Source organism: Artemia franciscana, chromosome 17 (genome assembly GCF_032884065.1).
Source record: "Artemia franciscana chromosome 17, ASM3288406v1, whole genome shotgun sequence".
Classification (NCBI taxonomy): domain Eukaryota; kingdom Metazoa; phylum Arthropoda; class Branchiopoda; order Anostraca; family Artemiidae; genus Artemia; species Artemia franciscana.
In genome coordinates this window covers 10173186-10194161 of record NC_088879.1, presented here as the reverse complement: position 1 = coordinate 10194161, position 20976 = coordinate 10173186, and the positions used below count along the sequence as shown (strand labels likewise).

At 36.9% G+C, this 20976-nt stretch overlaps 1 protein-coding gene and 1 long non-coding RNA gene across 4 annotated transcripts in view; one reads left to right on the top strand and one right to left on the bottom strand.

The window, feature by feature from the left end:
* Positions 1 to 238: 238 nt before the first annotated feature.
* Positions 239 to 14336, bottom strand: LOC136037820 (uncharacterized). The gene is made up of 3 exons (XR_010620045.1): positions 14257 to 14336; positions 13400 to 13575; positions 239 to 536 (listed from the first exon to the last, which is right to left on the bottom strand). It is a non-coding gene; the product is annotated as an uncharacterized LOC136037820 (long non-coding RNA).
* Positions 13634 to 20976, top strand: part of LOC136037819 (uncharacterized) — a 34380-nt gene continuing 27037 nt past the window's right edge. The window contains exon 1 of one of the 3 annotated variants that reach the window (XM_065720653.1): positions 13634 to 13789. In XM_065720653.1, the coding sequence (XP_065576725.1) occupies positions 13778 to 13789 (12 nt within the window). In that variant the 5' untranslated portion in view covers positions 13634 to 13777. Of the gene's footprint in view, positions 13790 to 19182; positions 19278 to 20976 lie in introns of those variants that run through there. The other 2 variants (XM_065720655.1, XM_065720654.1) reach the window with 2 other exon arrangements.

Here is a 20976-nt window from a genome sequence, read left to right as displayed (position 1 = left end):
ACACTTGCAATCAAAACTTTAAGAGAGCTATTTTTTTCAGCATTGTTGAAAGGTCCAATGCTTAGTACCTATTTATGGAAGTATTTTTATGGGGTTTCGGGTTTTAGGTTAGTAGCGGTATCAGGAAAAAATTCCTATCTACGATGTTGTAATTCATTTGAGATAAAATTGTCCATTGCTACAATATATCTAAGAGAAATAAGACAGGTGTAACATTAAAATCAACGAAGAAAATGGATCACTCATAAATTTTGACTTTATTCATCAACAGCTGTGACAATGATGCCACTCGGGCATAACTCTAAAATGTTCAGACCGACACGTTAGGGTAGGTCAGGGTCGCTGTACGGCTTCTTAAAAAGTGCACCAGATGAGTTATCTAACATGGGAAGGTGACATAAAAACTTTCACACATGTTGAGCTTCACGCAACATCTGCAGGATGAGTTGGTTATATTAAAGAAGCTTATGCTTCGTTAAAGTCCCGTTTTCGTTCGACGTTTTACTGAAAAACTGGACTGCCAATCAGCCAGTGATCTGAAATGAAAGAGAATTTTGAAAATACTGGCTTCAGGAAATTTAAATCAGCACTTTTATTCCGGCACGTATACGTGCCTTAAATTGCCTGGCAAGGCAGCTTGAGTTCTTGTGGTTTCTACAAGCGAAACACAAATCTGTATTATGTCATGAAATGTGTTATGAATGATCAAACAATTCGTGGTAACGAACTGTAGTAAGGAGCGACCCGGCTCAATAGTAACCAAAACTCTAAAAAATGGAATTTTGATACCAATAGCTACATCAAAAGAATCGCATTTTAATGCTGATTTTAAATATATAAGTCTGATCAAGTTTAGTCTTACGCATCAAAAGTTACGAGCCTGAGAAATTTTGCGTTATTTTAGAAAATAGGGGGAAACACCCCCTAAAAGTCATATAATCTTAACGAAAATTACACCATGAGATTCAGCGTATCAGAAAACCCTAATGCAGAAGTTTCAAGCTCCTATCTATAAAAATGTGGAATTTTGTATTTTTTGCCAGAAGGCAGATCACGGATGTGTGTTTATTTTTTTTTTTTTTTTTATTATTTTCCGGGGTGATCGTATCGACCCAGCTGTCCTAGAATGTTGCGAGAGGGCTCATTCTAACGGAAATGAAAAGTTCTAGTGCCCTTTCTAAGTGACCAAAAAAATTGGAGGGCACCTAGGCCCCCTCCCACGCTAATTATTTTCCCAAAGTCAACGGATAAAAATTCTGAGAAAGCCATTTTATACTGCATAGTCGAAAAACCTTATAACTATGTCTTTGGGGACGACTTACTCCCCCACAGTCCCCGTGGGAGGGACTACAAGTCACAAACTTTGACCAGTGCGCGGCTAAACAAGCGTATTGGGAATGGCGGGCCCTCGGTAAGCCAAGAGACTCGCATCCAGTTTTTTTGCTAATGAAAAAGAGAAAGGCTGAATTCCAAGCAGAGCTCTGTCGTCATAATAACCTGGTCATAGAAGAAGCTTCTTCAAACATTGATAACGACAAGGACAAGAATCTCCTTTGGAATGTTCTCCGAGGCAATAGGCGGATTAACATGCATGATACTAATTCCACACCATCGCTGAAAGAGTGGGAAAATTATTTTTCTAAGTTGTCGACTTCGTACGATTCTAACAGTGTTGTGTTGCAATTAGATGAAAGGTTGAAGAATTTTTCAACTGATTACAGGATTTCTGAGGATATGTTACGTGGAGCAATCAAAACGTTGAAGGCGCAGTCGACTAAGGATCATGATGGCTTATTTGCTAATCACCTCAAACTTGCTCCTTCTTCTTTTCTTATTACTCTACTGGCATTTTTCAACCTTTTACTTACTACTGGTTTTAGTACCATCGTCATTCTATATTGGCATAGTTACGCCTATTCCTAAGAGCGGGAAAAAAGACTTGTCATCTTGTAGTTCCTGGAGGCCAATTACTAGGGGTTCTATGATTGGGAAAGTGTTTGAGTTGTGTTTGAAGGATCTTCTTGAAATTCTTGACACTGGTTATAATCAAGTTGGTTTCAAGAGAGGTTTGGGATGTGACCATGCCCATGCATCTTTCAGCAAAGTTATTGAAGAAGCGAGAATCTCTGGTCAACCGCTATACGCCCTCTTGATTGATATCAAAGGGGCCTTTGATAACATCTCTCATGCATCCGCTCTGCTCACTTTAATCCATGCTGGATTGCCCCTAGCTGTCATACGAGTCCTTCGCTCTTGGTATTCTGGTTTAAAGATCCGTATCTGTCCGAGTTCGTCTTCATCTCAGTCCAAATTAATTCAAGTGGGTAGAGGAATTAGACAAGGAGGAATTATTTCTCCTTATATATTCAATTCTTGTTTAGCTACTGCCCTTAATTCTCTTTCCTGCTCCTTTGTTTCATTATCTCGAAATCTGTCTTACATTGCATATGCTGATGACATTATCCTTCTAAGCCGGTCCAAGTCTAGTCTTGTTTCTAATTTTAATACTTTAATTAATTGTTTAAAAGGTTTGGGCCTTTCTATCAGTTTTGAAAAATGTCAATTTTTTGTTGTAAATTGTTTAGAGGATAATGTCAGGGCGACTCTCGATTGCGGCAATGGTGTTATTTTTCAGTCGTCGCCAATAGTCACTTATTTGGGATTACCTTATGCTGCTTCGAAAAGAGATTTCAAACCAGTCCTGGTTCAGCATTTTCAGATGAAACTACGCAAGGCATTTGGTCTTTTAATTCGTTTTCGGGGTCTTTACCGTCGGGACGTCCTTGGTCGTATGTATAGCGCTGTTGCTCTGCCTCACGTATTGTTCCCGTCCCTCCTCTTCCGAAATTTCAGACCTTCTGATCTTTCGCCCATTAAAGTTGCTTATTTTAAATTCTGTAAATTTTTACTTGGTTTCCCCCTTTCTTTTAGTAACACTGAGATTGTTTTAAAGCTTAATGTGAAGGATCCTGTAGTCTGTATAAAGAAAAAATATAAAACATTTGAAGATAGGGCGAAAATTAGCCTTTTAGGCCACAATTTATTTCCGTTTTTTAGTAACAGTTCTGGCTCTTCGTGATTTATAGGCTAATCTATTTAGCAAGTGTTTCTTTTTTTTTTTTTTTTTTTTTTTTTTTTTTTTTTTTTTTTTTTTTTTTTTTTTAAGTGTTCGATCAATATTTGATAGGTTTTGATTGTAAGTGTTATCAGTTGTTTTTTCTTTATATTATATTGTAGCGTACTCCTCATTTTTTGAGGGAAATAAAGAAAATAAAATAAAATAAAATATAGTAATGGTTATTGGGAAGTGTACAGGCGTTTTCAGGAGGATTTTTTGGTTGGGGGAGGGGTTGAGAAGAGGGGGATATGCTGGGGGAACTTTCCATCGAAGAATTTTTCATGGGGGAAGAAAATTTCCATGAAGGGAGCGCAGGATTCACTAGCATTATTTAAAAAAAAAAATGAAAAAATAAATATGAAAAAGTTTTTTCAGCTGGAAGTAAGGAGCAGCATTAAAAATTAAAATGAACAGAAATTATTACCCATATGAGGAGCTCACCTCCTCCTAATACCTCGCTCTTTACGCTAAAGTATTTCTAGTAATGCCAACTATTTATTCTACGGCTTTTGCGATTCAGTGGTCATTCTTAATGAATTGGGACAAAATTTAAGATTTAGTGTAAAGAGAGAGGTACTGACGAGGGGGCGAACCCTCTCATATATGTAATAAAAACATGAGGATAAAAAGTTCTTTACGTAAGCTAATTTATAAGTTACGTATATCTTTTACTAATAAAAAGATTCGTAAAAAATTAAAAGTTCTAGTTGCCTTTTTAATAAACCAAAAAATTGGAGGGCAACTAGGCTTCCTCCCCCGCTCTTTTTTTCTCAAAATCATTCGATCAAAATTATGAGAAAGCCATTTAGCCAAAAAACAATAAATATGCAAATTTCGTTTTAATTATTCCTCTGCGGAGAGCCAAAATCAAAACATGCATTGATTCAAAAACGTTCAGAAATTAAATAAAAAAAACAAGTTTTTTCAACTGAAAGTAAGGAGCGACATTAAAACTTAAGACTTACTTGTTCATTAAAACGAACAGAAATTACTTCGTATATGAAAGGGGCTGCTTCCTCATCAACGCCCCGCTCTTTACGCTAAAGTTTTTTACTGTTTTAAAAAGAAGAGTTGATAGAAAGAGTAAAACTTTAGCGTAAAGAGCGGGGCGTTGATGAGGAAGCAGCCTCTTTCATATACGAAGTAATTTCTGTTTGTTTTAAGTTTTAATGTCGCTCCTTACTTTCAGTTGAAAAAACTTGTTTTTTTTTATTTAATATGAAAGCAGAATCAAAATGAAAATTTTGATCAAAGTGGGTAACCCCCAGCCATGGCGTCTAGGACAGCTGCCCTGGTTGCCCCCCCCCCCCCTGAACAGCTCTGTATGTACAGTGTATATGCAATTCATTATGAACATATTATGTGTAATAAGAAGGTGAAAATGTGCGGCTGGAAGTCAAAAGAAGCCCGCTTAGGATTCCAGGTACTTTTTAGGAGAACAAGAAAAGATGAACGCGCTTTCCAGTTCACTTTTCAGTGTTATAAGATTAGTTAACAGATTTAGCCAAGGCAAACAGAAAAAGATAGATTGATATAGCATAAAACCTTGTTAAATCATGCTTTTATTCCATTGGTTTATTTTTGTGACGTATTTTTAAAAGTCAATCATATTACTCCTTATTTCTGATAGAAAAATTGCCCTTTCGTTTTAAAATCAGTGCTTGGGGCCAAATACTGCGGAACGACTAGTCTAACATATCCAAAGGGACGTCCACTTTCTACCACTTGGCTTCAATCCAGGGCCGTATCCAAGATTTTTTTTTGGGGGGAGACCAAATTAATTTTTTCGGGAAGGGGGGTTCAAAAAAATAAGAAAGGCATCAAAATGTTGTTTCTATTCATTTTGTTACGTTTGTACGAGTCGGACAAACATTTCGGGGGGGATTCAAGGCCCCCGCCCTGGATACGGCTTTCCTTATATCTCAGGACACCACACATACCACTCAGTTCCAGCACGCATGGAAGGCACCACCTGGCCTACGTGATTTCAGAAAGTGGGCACCCCCTCGAGAATGCCGAAAAATTCAAGTTCTGAGGAGACAAATCACTCCGCCTTCTTGAAGACTAATCGAGAATTTCGTGACAAATATTAACACAGGAAAAAAAGAAAAGATTTTTACTTACAATATTTTTTACAATTAAACTGTATGCAGCGAAAGTGGAATAAAAAAAAGAAGGGAGCAGAACGGGTATAACCCATAGCTTCAAAATTCAGAAAGAAAAGGGTTAGGCTACAATTTTTAATTTATTCATGAATAATCAGGTCGTTTCTTTTTTTTAAGGAGGGGTCCAAAAAAATAGGGGGAGGCGTGTATTAAGCAAGCAACTGAAACAACTGTGTGGTAAATGAGTTAAGCCCTTAACCACCCATCCATCGTTATGGTAGGGCTTCCTTACTTAGTTAAAAATATGTCACTGTTTAACCAGAAGATGGTTAAGGGGGTCCTTTGAGTAGTTCTTTTTTGGCTAGGTCTTCTTAGAAAAGTTTTAATTTCTAGGCAACCCGGAATTCTTGGTTATGCTTGGGTATGTAGCATATTTACGAGTGCATTTTCATGTCTAAACCAATGTTTCGTTGAGAATAAAGTGGACTTCATTACCTTCTTTGACTGAAAAAAAATCTGAAAAGCTTTGTACAGTATCACACTTGAAAAGCACATGCTTTAACAAAGAAGCTTTTTAGCAAAAAAAAAAACTGTTCACGACTTTAAAAGTCGCCTCAAAAAGCTTTGTGTCAGAGTCACCTTAATAGCATTTTGGTGTATCAAGGGTGTTTTTTACATTAAAAAAAAAAACAAAATGTTAGTAAAAATAGTAAGACGAGCGCGCGAACCAAGATTAAAGTATTAAGAGCCATGATATTGACAGCCGAATTAAGGGTGATTTGAGCCATTAGACCCAATCGGGCCCTGCATTTGAAAGGGCCCCGCGTTACCATCAAAAAGAACAAAAAACACTTTGAAATTTGAATTAAATTGATTTTACTGGTAATAGATAAGCTATGGACTATTCAACTAATTAACAACATATTTATTTTAAATTTGCATTGCTGAATGAGATTTATTAATATATTTATTATTATATAATATTTACTTTTAAATATAGAAATCTTACCCTTAAAATTTCTTGTTAAATTTACTGAATTTGATCAGGATAGTCCCGTATTATAGATATTTTGCACTATATGCAAGTTTACATGCATAGACCAATGTGCAGGTATATTTTATTCAAATTTTTTATATATAGACAGGACCCCATAAAAAAAATTCAATCGACCCCCGAACCTATTTCATCTAGATCTGATTGACAGTCGTCAAACGTGGCTCTAAAGATGGAGCACTTTGAAAGGCTGAAAATGCCTTGTTAAATCTTTTCTGGAGGATTTGCCTAAGGAATGTCTTAGGTAGTCAATTGACTTACCATTTGTCAAAAACTAAGCTTGGCGTAAAACGTAGATTGACACCACTTTCAAAGGCTACAAGGAAAGGAAGGGCAAGATGACTAGGCCCTGTTTCACGGACAAATGATGACATGTTGAGAAAGATTATACTTTTTGTCCATGCATCTCGGACAAGACAAAAATAAGACAGTCCCAAAATGCAGGGTTGCCACCCCTAGTAATAAATCACTATTTCTAGTGATTGTTATATTGCCTATAAAAATATCACTAAATCAGCAAATAAAACACAGATTGGCAAAAATTATACTTTTTGTCCATGCATCTCGGACCAGACAAAACTAAGACAGTCCCGAAATGCAGGGTTGCTACCCCTAGTAATTGATCACTATTTCTAGTTATTCTTATATTGCCTAAAAAATATCACTAGATATGCGGATAAATCACAGATTGACAAAGATTATACTTTTTGTCCATGTATCTCGGACCAAACAAAAATAAGATAGTCCCGAAATGCAAGGTTGCCACCCCTAGTGATTTATCACTATTTCTAGTGATTTTTATGTTGCCTAAACAAAAATAAAATAAAAACAGCACATAAATCACCAGATTACTGAAGAAAATCCCTAAATAAATCAAAAATCACTAAAATATAGGGATTTTTTCCCTCACCTGCTGGCTTCCTGCTGAAACGGTGTGGGAAAAGGTCATGAGGAAGGAGTTAAATTAAATTGGAACTTCATGGAACGGTGTATCGAGTGAATCTTTGAATAGATCGGGACGGAGGAGGGCTGTATACAGCTATGTTACGCCGTGTTGTTAGTATTAGTGGTTTTACTTGCTAATGTACTGTGCTCATCACATTTTGCTTATTTACTCAATTCTGCATGTGAATGGAATTTTCTATTTGGGAAATTTTCCACAGGAAAAGGGGGGTTGGAGAGCCTAATTTCAGTGGGTGGACGGAGGATTTTCTTGGGGGAATAAAGCGGACTGTCTTTCAATGAAAGACAATTGAGAAACTCGTAAATTAGTCTTCATTTTTAATGTTTTTTTATTGTTCTTTTTTTTAATATTTTAATGACAAAATCAGACAAGAGAAGACGGAAGACATAAAAAAAAGCAGTCCACGCCATCTACTATCAGCTACTGCGGAAATCAGCTACTGGGGAAAACCGCAATGTTTACATTTGTGATAAGATAAGTTAAATACCCATGAAAATTTACCGGTGACACAGATTTTGTGAATGATTAGTTTCGTGTAACAAATTGTAGATACTGCTGAGTATCGCGTGACGAATCATTACAAGAATTTCGTTATTACTGTAGTGCTAAAAATAATATAAAAAAGTTCAAAATATCACAATTTATATTATCAGCTGCCGCAGAACACTTCAGCTTTTCTTCACTATAGTATTCACTTCAAGACCATTTTTCAGAATTTTTTTAAGGCACACTTCAGGCACTTTTAAGGCACACTTATTTGAAGGGGATTCCTTCTTCAACACCTGGCTCTTCACGCTGAAGTTTGTTAGTACTTCAAAGACAAAATTAAAGCTTTAGTATAAAGAGTGAGGTATTAACAGGGGGGCAAACCCCTTCATATACATGATAAAAATATACGAATATAGAAGTTCGTTACGTAAGTTAATTTGTAAGTTATGTATATTTTTTACTAATAAAAACGTCCGTTAAAATTAAAAATTCTAGTTGCCTTTTTAAATAACCGAAAAATTGGCAGGCAACTAGGCCTTTTCTCCCACCCTTTTTCTCAAAATCGTCTAATCAAAACTAACAGAAAGCAATTTAGCAAAAAAAAAATTAATACGCAAATTTCGTTTTAATTATTCATTTGCGGAGAGCCAAAATAAAAACATACATTAATTCAAAAACGTTCAGAAATTAAATAACACGTTTTTTTAACTGAAAGTAAGGCGAGTAAAGGGGCTGCTCCTCCCTCAACGTCCCACTCTTTACGCTAAAGTTATTTGCTGTTTAATAAAGTAGAATTGAGAGAAAAAGTAAAACTTTAGTGTAAAGAGCGGGACGTTGTGGGAGGAGCAGCCCCTTTCATACACGGAGCAATTTCTGTACGTTTTTGCTCCTTACTTTCAGTTAAAAAAAAACTTGTTTTTTTTATATTTAATAAAAAAAATGCGTAAACAATGGGGAAATTTATAGCTTGAAGACCTTTCCCCTGAGGTTGTGGTGGTCATGTTATATCCAAAGGCAAGGTTAATGGGCCTTTCAGCTATGATGAACAAAACGGCTATCTCAAAATTTTGATCGGGCGATTTTGGGAAAAGAGGGTGGGGAGGGGGCCTAGTTGCCCTCCAATCTTTTTGTTTACTAAAAAATGACACTAGAACTTCTATTATCCTTCCAAATGAGTCCTCTCACGATATTCTTGGACCACTGGATCGATACGACCACCCCTAGAAAAAAAAATAACAAATAAACACGCATTCGGGATTGAAACGTCTGGGATTGGGTTTTCTGATACGTTGGGTCTGACGGTGTGATTTTATAAGATTATTCAACTTTTAGGGGATGTTTCACCCTTATCGATCAGGGATGTTCGATACAATTACCCCTGGAAAAGAAAAACAGCAAATAAACACGCATCCGTGATCTTTCTTCCGGCAAAAAATAGAAAATTCACGTCTTTCCAGATAGAGGTTGAAATCTCTGGAATTAGGTTCTCTGATACGTTGAATCTGATGGTGTGATTTTACAAGATTATTCGACTTTTAAGGGGTGTTTCCCCCTTTTTGGAAAATTCGGCAAATTTTCTCAGGCTCGCAGCCTTTGATGTGTAATATTAAACTTATATATTTGGAATCAGAAAAATAAATCAATTCTTTTGGTATATCTATCGGTATCAAAATTCCATATTTTACAATTTCAGTTACTATTGAGCCACGTCTCTCCTTACTTATAGTTCTTAGTCGTGAACTGTTTGATTCTTGGATATGTTATATCCAAAGGCAAAGTTAATGGGCCTTTCAACTATGCTGAACAAAATGGCTATCTCAAAATTTTGATCGAACGTTTTTGGGAAAAGGGGGAGGGAGGGGGCCTAGTTGCCCTCCAATCTTTTCGGTCACTAATAAATGACTCTAGAACTTCTAATTTCCTTCCAAATGAGCCATCTCACGATATTCTTGGACCACTGGATCGATACGATCACCCTTGAAAAAAAAAGAAAAACAACAACAAATAAACACGCATCCGTGATTGAAACCTGAGGAATTGGGTTCTCTGATACTATGGATCTGATGATGTGATTTTATAAGATTATTCAACTTTTAGGGGATGTTTCACCCTTATCGATCAGGGATGTTCGATACGATTACCCCTGGAAAAGAAAAACAGCAAATAAACACGCATCCGTGATCTTTCTTCCGGCAAAAAAATAGAAAATTCACGTTTTTTCAGACAGAGGTTGAAATCTCTGGAATTAGGTTCTCTGATACGTTGAATCTGATGGTGTGATTTTACAAGATTATTCGACTTTTAAGGGGTGTTTCCCCCTTTTTGGAAAATTCGGTAATTTTCTCAGGCTCGCAGCCTTTGATGTGTAACATTAAACTTAATGAAACTTATATATTTGGAATCAGAAAAATAAGTCAATTCTTTTGATATATCTATCGGTATCAAAATTCCATATTTTACAATTTCAGTTACTATTGAGCCGCGTCGCTCCTTACTTACAGTTCGTTGTCGTGAACTGTTTGATTCTTTCTCGTCAGACAGGTTTTTTTTTAACATTTTTTTAAACATTCGGTTAGTATAGGACGTGGTTCGCTCTTTAATAGGTCGCAGTTTTCACTGCTGCCATGATATATTGTCCAATTTGTCTCTTCCAGATATGAACATGAGTAGATACTTATTTTAAGAAGCATCAAATTTCCTCTAGTGATGGAAAGGGGTCAAAGGGGTCTAGTGTTCAAAAACCGTGAAACATTAGCTGAATTGGTTGCTTCCGTCTCTCTGCATCGGCTTCCAAACTTTTAAGTATCATCATTATAAGAAGAAAAAGAGCAACCTAACTCAGTTACATCAATGAAATCTTACCAGGGACAATAATCGGGGGAGAAAACTTCCTCCTATATTTTTCCCCCTCTGAAACTTAAAAAGTACCTCTTCTGGTATTTGTATTGAAGAAAATCAAAAAGGGAAAACAAATTGCCCTTCCCCTTAGATTTTGCAAAATAATCTTTTCTGTATTCATTCAAATCCCAAAAAATCCCCCCCCCCCCTGTAGTTTTGTGAATTGATTACCCGAGGAACCTGCACAACTTAGAATAATTCAAACAAATTAGAACAAAATCACAAAAACCATCAATCAAAAACAAAAATATACACAAATCACAATAATGTGAGCACAAATCAAAAGGCAATTACAAAAATAACTCTTCAGTTTAGTATTCAACTGTTCCTGGAAAGTTTCTCTCAAGTTTTCACCCTGGAGTCTACCAACAACATAATTTCACGGGAGATAGTTACCCTTGCGAAATGTCAGCTTCAAATTAACCCTAGATGCTGCTAGATGGTGATCTTTACTTTTAAAATCAATAAAAGCACTCCTATACACCCTAATATCTTGTAATGGTCCTACCAGTCTTCGGTTTACTATAACATAATCAATAAGGTTTGCTGTCGTGCCATCACGTGAATATCATGTTTACTTATGGGCCTTTTTATGACCAAACACCGTATTGGTTACAACTAGATTGTTATACCTACGAAATTGCAAATATCTCTACCCATTACTGTTTTCTTTTCCTATGCCAAATTTACCTAGGCTAGGATACAATCTCTTCCTATTTCTACCAGCCTGGGCGTTAAAATCTCCTAGTAAAACATCGTATTTCTACCTGGGAGCCTGTTTATTTGCTCCTGTAACTGTAAATAAAATTCATCTGAGTCACTATTATCTCCGTCAGTAGGTTCTACAAGGGCATATTAACTTTTTAGTCATAACATAAGCAATTAGTATTCTATTATTAAAACCTTCCCAGCCTAAGCAAGACTTAGCAGTTTCCTTATTCATAATGAGCCCTACTCCCTGTCTAAGCAAATTCTATATTACCTAATTTCATGCTTCCTACCCCTGGGATATGAGTTTCTGAAATTCCTAATAAGTCCAGTTTGAATTGTCTGAATTCGTCAGTCAAAATATCGATAGGATAGTCATTTTTTAACGTCGTTACATTCCAAGTTCCAATTTTCATGTTCTTTAAATCATTGAAATTATTTTTGCCTCAGGAAAAGCAACGATCCTGGATACCAGTGCAGGACAGGGATCAACATATCTTCTCAAGTTCACACTGCACTTGGAGATGCTCTTCTATCAACAAGAGTCGAAACCCTGCAGAGACAGTCTCAAGCCTATTACCTCTGACTCATTATATATTCATGCCTACAAATATTACGCTACTAGGGGAAAGCAGTCCATAGTGGATAAATTAGCTAGGAAGAGGTTTTTCAGCCCGAAAACTGAGGTCAAAACGGACCAAGCCCAGAAGAATTATCCATTAATTAGAATCCCGTGTCAGTGCTGTGTCGTTGACTAATACAGGCGAAATATCCGCGTTATTTTGGTCTTTCATCCCTTTTCTCTCTACTGGCGACAGTCTCGTTTGAGATTTTTTTTAGTTTTATCTCTCTTTGTTGTTTGTTGTCGTTAACTAGGCCATAATTTCCCCGAGGGCGCCACTCCTCAAGTGGGGAATAGAGTTAGCAAGGTTCCCAGTCTTGCAGGTACCCCAGAAGATTCGAGACAGCCCTTTGCAGAGGTCTTTGTCCATAGATCTGGATTTTGCGCCCTGCCACAATTGTCCTCCTATGCAGGATCCTCCCACAACGGTATTCTGCGCCATGCAATTTAACCTATTACTGGGAGAAGGTTTGTAACTCAAGGGACGTGTGGACACGCCAGTGGGCCCTGTTGAGGGTACATTTAAGGGGCCTTCTTCTTCCTCCACCTGCATTTATGGTCCCGGGCGTATATAAGATGACGCGATATAAAAGGGTATCTTTCTTTGATAAGACCAAAAATGCCTTCTTTGAGCCTTACTCATTGCAAACAGGCGATGTATGTTAATAACAATTTTATGCTTCTAGTCTACATTCCCAAGCTCTTCGTACATTTGAGAGATACTTCTAGTCTACATTCCCAAGTTCATCGTCCATTGGAGAACAGCTTAAAAGTGGATTTGTGATAATTGTCTCAAGAGTATGATTATGTCAAATTAGAAAGTGACTTTGAAATGTTCGGTGTATAATTTGTATCGTAGCTTTTCTGCCTTTTTGAAAATAATTTTTTCCGCGTGATTTTTACGTCTTCAACGCTACCGTAAACCAGAAGCAGCAGGATAGCCTCCACGTTGAAACTCTTCCAAATATTTCAAGATTTTTACTATTTTCGTGTAGTTTCGTGTAGTTTCATGTATTTTTTCAAAATTTGAGCATTTTTTCCAAGAACACCGCCCTCCCAAACTGTTATATTTTCACAAACGCGTTCATACCTATGGGCAATCCAGAGGGAGCCGGGTTTCGAAACTGCCATAAAGGAGTAAGACTATCCAAAAAAATCACTTCTTCGTTATATAATAGATAAATAACCCCTAAAAATCCCTATATCACAACCCCTTAATCTAAAATTCAGGGCTTAGCCTTTATTTCAAAGATTTATTTTCCAACTTTGCCCGCTTTAACGCAGAGAAGAAAAAATAACAGATTTGATGCACATTAAGGTTTTTTTTTAATCTTGTTCCTTCCCACCGATCGAAACGTCTGCAGGTTGTCAGGAGACAGGCAGAATTGCCATGTATGCCCAAAAAACAGGATAGTGAAAGTGTTGTCCACAAAAATCTCACCTTGGATCCTTATCGGCAGGCCTAACTTGCTACAATACCACAATCTTGTCGAAACAAGTCAATCAGAACTGCACGGAAGTTCCGAAGATCCTTGGCTGTTCGCAGACATCGCCCATATTCAACCATAGCAAATTAATTTCTTCCCTCTGGTAGCTGATGAGTCTCGGTCAGTGCCACTGCAAGAAAGAAAGAAATAATACGACCTTCATGTAAGAGCAGCCTACAAACTCCATCGAGTGCCGGGTTACTCTCGGGTAGCCACAGAAATTTACTTCTGTTAAAGAGTTTAAATTTTAGTTTTTATCATGCGCTTCGTTACTAACTTGTCAGTAAGGATAAAAATTCGCTTAATAAATTTAAGCATGTAAGTGCACGGTGATGACACTTCAGGTCTGTACCAAAGATTTTGATCCAGTTAGAGGAAGGTTTTTCCCTATCATAAAAAAAAGGTTTTCCCTCCTGATCCTAAGCAGACGATTAGAAATTATAAAGGTTTAAGTTCCCTATCAAATTTAGTAACATTACGAGAATATGCATAATATTATAAAAGGGGCGAAACCTCCTCTAAAACTAGTACAACTTCAATGGAGATTTCCAATCGCATTATACATATTTATCAAATTGCGCATATGTAAGAAACACTTAAAATATATTTCAGGCTTCTATCTTTAAAAACACCAAATTTAGTATTTTTCTTAAGAAAGATGGCTGTGGATACGTGATTTTTTCTTCTTCCTTTTTCTCAGGGATAACCATGTCAGGCTAGCTGTGGTTGAGTCTACAAGTTTGTTTCTCCCTGTATGAATTAATTTTAGCACCCATAGATAATTCCGTGGCTAAAAAGAAAGTTAGTTTACCTGTTTTTCTAGCGGGCCGAACTCTCTTGACAACCATGTACGCAAAGTGAGCAGTCAGACCCAGACGCTTCCCCTAAAATTGCAAGATGTTTACCATTGTTCAATAATTGCTTATATCATCGTCAAGTTGGTATGCGAAAACCCCTCAAAATAATGGAAAAATTCCGATACTTCGGGGTAGGCTAAGTCTCCGTCCAGGGGGGCTACCGGGTTTGACCCTCCCCCCCCCACAAAAGTGTCCAACTCATAAAAAGTAATAAAAATGCATATAGACAAATTTTTGATTATTTTTTTTAAGTTTCTTCGTTGTAACCCCCTACCCGAGCAAAAATCCTAAATGTGCACTTATTTTGATGAAAGACCTAAATGCGGACAAGGCATGTGCATGCATGTTTGGCCATGAATTTGGTTAGGCATTGGAGTCCTATCAGACATGTATATGAGTGGAGACACGGACGTAATCTTTTTTCTGGGGAAATAAGAAAAAAATCTCGTACGTTCTCTGCAGTGTCCCCTGAGTACAGAGCCGTTCTTAGGTTTGGTGCCATCCGGGGAAAAATTAATTACAGTGCCCCCTTCCGCCTCAAAGCAAAAAAGGCTGAATCAAAATGACAAATTTGATCAAAGTGGACACCTTAGCCGCGACGCCCCCCAGCCAGTACCTGGGTCTGTTGCCCGGTTGCCTTCCCCCCTTTGAATGGCTCTGCATGTGTACATCCCTGTGTAAATCCCACCCTTTAAGCGAAGATCATGAATAAAGTGACATCCTAATTGGTAAAATTTCAAATCATAGACATTGAGTTTTACACCCTAGAACTGGAGGCTTGGTTGTAACATGTGCAAGCAAGGCAAGGTACACGCCAGTTATATAAGCCCAGATGTGTGGCCAGACACGTGTCTAGGCTTGGCCGTCTAGCTAGACATGCGTGTGAACACTGCTTAATGTTGATCTGAATTATGGTTTTTCCCTTGAGATTTTTGGTTCGACTGGGCGCAGTCGTTCTGCTATCATTAAAATTTGGCCAAGTTTATGCAGGTTACCTATTTCAAGAATTCAAGAGATAAAAACGGGTGCAATTTAAACAAAATGGTGAAATAAAAAAATAAAAAATTATAAATAATAAAAATCCGAATATTTTGATTCCACGTCCGGGACCCTTTATCATCGTAAAAATTCCTTTCCGTTGATAATGTCCCCTGACGTGGAGTCGAAATATTCAGATTTTTATTATTTATAATTTGTTGTTATTTTGTTTATTATGTAGTTTATGTTATAATGTTTTATTTAAATTATACCCGTTTTCTCTCTCTTAAATTCTGTTAATAGAAAAGTAGTCTTATCCATTCTGATAAGAAACTACTAATTTCACTGATCATTTAGCAAGGAATCAGGAAGAGACAATGAATTTATACTTTTCTGCTCTGATTATTTGAAAGAACGTGCAATACGTTATTGGATTAGGTTGATTTTTTCGGTCAGTCGGATGATCCATGAGTTTTGTCTTCAGTTCAGACCGTTACTCTTGACAACGCAGGAACATATTTTTTGAAAGCTAATTGAACCAGATAAAATTGAATTTAACAGGAAACAAAAGGACGCAGGGTTGCCATACCGAGACCTTCTTATCCCAATATCCTGACAAGACCCGATTTTGCAAAATGCTGTGCGAGGTTCGCTCAAGTACTGAAGTAATGCCATTGCAGAGAACGTTTTCGCTGGTGGTGGCCGAGGAGCCAGATGAAAGAGTTACAGTGCAAGTTTAATCAAAAGTTGACTTACTTAGAGTTTTAGAAATACCTAAAATGGATTAAATAAGCTACTTTTTGTAAAAGTTGAAAACTTTTGAAAAATACTGTTTATGGACTACCGCTGCTTGCATCAAGTTGAATGTAATTCAAGCAGGACGGGCTCTCAAGGAATCCTCCTATACCTCCCATATTAAAGATTTGCAGTTTGCCTGACGTTCCTGAATTAGTTATTTCGGCGGTTTTTATTATAGCAGATATAAAAAAAATCTGGTGAATATCTTGATCTAATCAAATCTTAAAGCCGACAATTATCTTTTTTATAAATCCAAAATAATTATAAAACCTGTATCGGGTTTGCATTCTAGATTGCTACACTTGACACTGTTGTTATGGGTATCAAAAGATATTCTATTCAACAACCAGAAACTTATTTCTACAATATTTACTTGCTGGCTGCAGTCCCTTTAAATACTTTACATATTTGAGTTCCGAAGTCAAAAATTCCCCTCAAAAGACTAGATGAAGCTGTAATCGGAGCGTGTGAGAATGCATAAATTAGACCAAGGGACTAACCACTCGGATTGTTCTTGAGTGATTCAGTGAAGTATTAGTTAGTTGTAACCGGTTTAAACAGATTCTGGAGAATAAGTAGCGTGCAGACATCAAACTACCGGTTAATAAATATATATTAAAATATATTATATAAATAATCACAAGAAGAATTGCTAAGGGTAACCTGCGCCTAATCGTAATTTTGAGTGAGAAACCCCTTAAGTTCAACCTTCTTATGTTTGTTTAGTTGAAGCGACGAAGAAAACTGATAACTTCGTCTTTGACCGAGTTGCCGCCTCTGAAAAAGAATTGACTAGGGAGTAAAATGCTTGGACTTCCGCTAGGTCTTCAGGGGCGCAATTAGCCATAGGGTGGAAAGGGGGTTAACTGCCCCCGACCTCAGTTTCCCTCCCCTATCTGAATTTTATTGTCTTTGAGAATATCGTCTAAAATAAGACAGGCCTACATAATTCAAGCATTCCCAGAAACAGACCAGTTTTCTTTAGTGTACATTTGCCTTTACGGTATTATATTGCTCATTTTTCATTTTCCACTTGTTCATTTTCACTTAACTTTGTAAATCGACTTCAGCTCCCTCCATGATTTTGAAGAGATTATGCCCCTGTTGTGATTGTGTTCTAAATAAAAAGTGATTGTATTAAATAAATTGCTCTTTTCATTTCAGTTAAGTAATGCAACCCTAAGTGCCATATTTTTCAGGAAAACGGCTTGAAAAAATTAATTACGTTTCAATAATTAAATAAATAAAAGGAATATTTTCTATGCAAGGCCGTTTCCAAGGGGGGGGGGTACAGGATTTCAACCCCTTCTGAAATTTTTGTTCGACTCTTTAGTACATTTAGGATGTACCTTGCAACTCGTATACACGCAGAAGACGCAATTTATTGGACGCTCATTTCTCTGATGACATACTCATCTTCAATATAAAAGCCACCATCAACATAATGCTTGGGGGCCAAGTACCATCAAATAGAAGGCTTGAAATGTTTTTGCAGAATTCCAGAAAAATCCATCGGGGTATCCCAAAATCGATTTTTATATACCTTAAATAGTCTATTTGTAAATTTTGGGTTTATTATAATAGAATAATTTTCAAAATGTAAAAAAAAAATTTGAAGTATTATCCTATTGACATGTTATCAAACTGATGGCCGTTCTACTCCAGAAACCGATGACCCCCTTGATTTTACTTCCTATGCATGGGCTTGCCCAGCCTCTTCCTTAGGATTTGATTCATGTATTTAGGGCATTTCCCCACTATCTTCACACCATAAAATACGTTGACTGATTGGTCAATAAGGTAATGGAGCTTAAGGATGTAGAATGTTTTGCAATTGATCAAGAAGGAATATTTTCTAGGCAAGGCCGTATCCAGGGGGGATAGTGGGTCTGAAGTCTCCACCCCCCCTCCCGAATTTTTCGACTTGATTTGTAAAAGTATAACAAAAAAGCATACAAAGCTTAAAAAGGAACGTGGCAAAAGTGTTTTTTGTAAAACCCCTTCAAAAAAGTAGCCCCCCCCCCTGCACAAAAATATTGGCTAGGGGTTTTTTCTAGGCATTTACGAAATTAAGGGGTACCACTGGTCTGTGTTCCCTAAAATATTCAAAATTTGCTCCGTTTTGTCCTATAATATACTTGGCTTATTGTCTATTCTACCATCCAAAGAAACTTTGGTAAAGGTTTTATATAGCGCTGAAATCAAATACCGGCATGGGGAAAAAGTATGCTATTATATTCCCTTTTCAACGTTCTTCATAAGTATAATAATCCTCGTTGAAATTGGTCCAAGCCACCCGCTTCCCCCTCCACTTCTACTAGGGCCAAATATAGCCCTATAGCCCTTGGGCTGGGGCGGTTGGAAGGAGCATTGAATATGAAATCTAATGGTATATTTCTTTCTTTCCTCTCTGATGTTTGTCCTACGCCAAAGACCGTATCTAGGGCAGAAGCGTAATTATCTATGGGGCAGGGGAGGTGAACACCCATCCAAAAACCCGGTTTACCCCACAGCTTGCCCTCCTCCCAGATGAAATTTAGTTTTTTCAAAAATCTTGTCAAAACTAAGATGAGCTTGCATAATTTTCTACAGAAACGGTCAGTTTTCTTTAGTGTATGTTTATCTTTATAGTACGATAAAGTGCCTTTATAATACTATAAAGTACCTCTATAGTACTTTTATAGTACTATATAGTACCTTTTTGGTACCATATGGCTCTTTTTTTAGTTTTCACTGTCATTTTCACTTGATTTTGTAAAATTGGCTCCAACTTAACCCCCCCCCCGGTATTTTGACCAAATGACGCCACTGTTACAGGGAGGGGTCCAGGGTTTACCCCCCCCCCCCCAAAAAAAGTGTCAGACTCATACATACGTAACAAATATGCATATAAAACACATTTTGATGTGTTTTCTTAAGTTTATTTGTAACCCCTCCTCCCCCGAATAAAAATCGTGGACACACTCTTGCCTATACTATACCTTTAACAAAATTCCTGCTTGCCTGCCAGTACCAATAAATAAATGCGGTTAAGGTAAACAACGCAAGTCCTTAGAATGTGAGGCGGAGATAAAGAATGAAATCTGCCACGAGTGGATGATTAGAATGTAAATCACTTCAAACTTGGTTTTAGTCATAAAAATAGTCTTAAACGTTTGATACAGGATTTGTGTTTTCACTTCAAGAAATAACAGTTCAGGTAAAAAAAAGACAGGAAAACAGAGGAGATAAATTACATATTAAAATCAGACACTTTCCAAGTAATAAGAAAAATATCAACAGGAGTGACCTGACGGGCCATATTTGCGCCATTTCGGCGCTGTTTTGATACGGCTGTGCATTTAATGTTCGAATCGACGCATTTTTAGGGGGATGGGGGGAATGTTCATTTGGTACACTTTAATTTGAAAAACGGAGCTTTCGGCGCATTTTCATTTTTATTGCGGCAATACTTTAAACCAGACATAATACTGTGACGAACAGATGTTATTTGATAGTTGGAATAAGAAGAGTCCAAAAGTCGCCCCTCCTGCGCAGGTCCCTGTTAAAGATATATTTGAATCCATCCTTAATAACTCACAGAAGGCATTTTGGGTCTCCATATGGTGGTAAACTATAAGTAGCCTAGTGAAAGTTGTTTTTCGACATTTAGTTGTAAATTTTGTTCAGTGGTCCCTAAGGGATTCCATTAGAACATTTTATGTGGGGTGGCTACGGGCCCATTGACCTATATCATGTTCTATATGCATTTATTCATAGACATTGGCATTATTGAAGTAAATTATTGGGGAACAATAATGCTCCCCAGTAAATAGTAACATACTATTCTGAAATTAGAATTACAAGTTTATATATTGACCATTTTATGATATATTATCCGCAAAAACTTTTATAGTAATGCACATTTTTCCTGGTTTGACATTATAATACTACATGAGCAAATGTGTTCTCTTTAGCCTAAAATGACTTCACCCACGATATGAAAATTTTCGCCTATGAGCTTAATAACTTTGTTATGTCGATTTATCGAGGGTAAGTTATATATGTATATATATATATATATATATATATATATATATATATATATATATATATATATATATATATATATATATATATATATATATATGTTACCGTGTATGTCCGAAACCTGATTAATGTCGACATTCACCGGTGAATGTCCGAAATTCCTTTTTATCTGCATGGATTCAATTAGCTTTGCGAGTCAGCTTTTTCAGTCTTATTCAAGCTATGATGGTAAAATTTAAAGCTAGGTTAGGCCCAGGTTATGTTAGTTAGGTTAAATTTGGTTATAAATATCGGAAATGGGTTAAAAACCTAAACTAACCAAACCTAACCCAACCTATCCTGACATCACCAAACCTTGCATTAAATTGAAAAGTTGATGAGTAAGACTGAGCTGACTAAATTCAAGGAGAAAAAAAAAATCGGAGATTCACTGGTGAACGTCGACATTCACGAATCTTGAGCATTCACGGCAACATATTCACAGATACTGCACTAAATAGCTTGCTATAATAATAAATAAAATACCATCAGTGAATCTTTGAGAAAGTTTACACGTTCTTCCCAGTGATGTCCCTTGGGGGGGGGGGTCTTCGGAGTGTTATGCCTTTCGTAAGAAAAAAATAATCTGTAGTGTTGGCATGGAGTGTGATTGTGATGAACGTAATACCCTATAACCAAGGTCGTATCTAGGATTTTGTTTGGGGGGAGGGGTACTTTTCACGGGTAGGATTTACAAAAAAATAAAAGACAGATCAAAAAATGTTTTATATACATTTTTTAGTTGGACACAAATTTCAGGGGGGTTAAAATCCGGCCCCCCCTAGATTTGGCCTTGACTATCACCGTGATTCGGATATCGACCCAGTTGG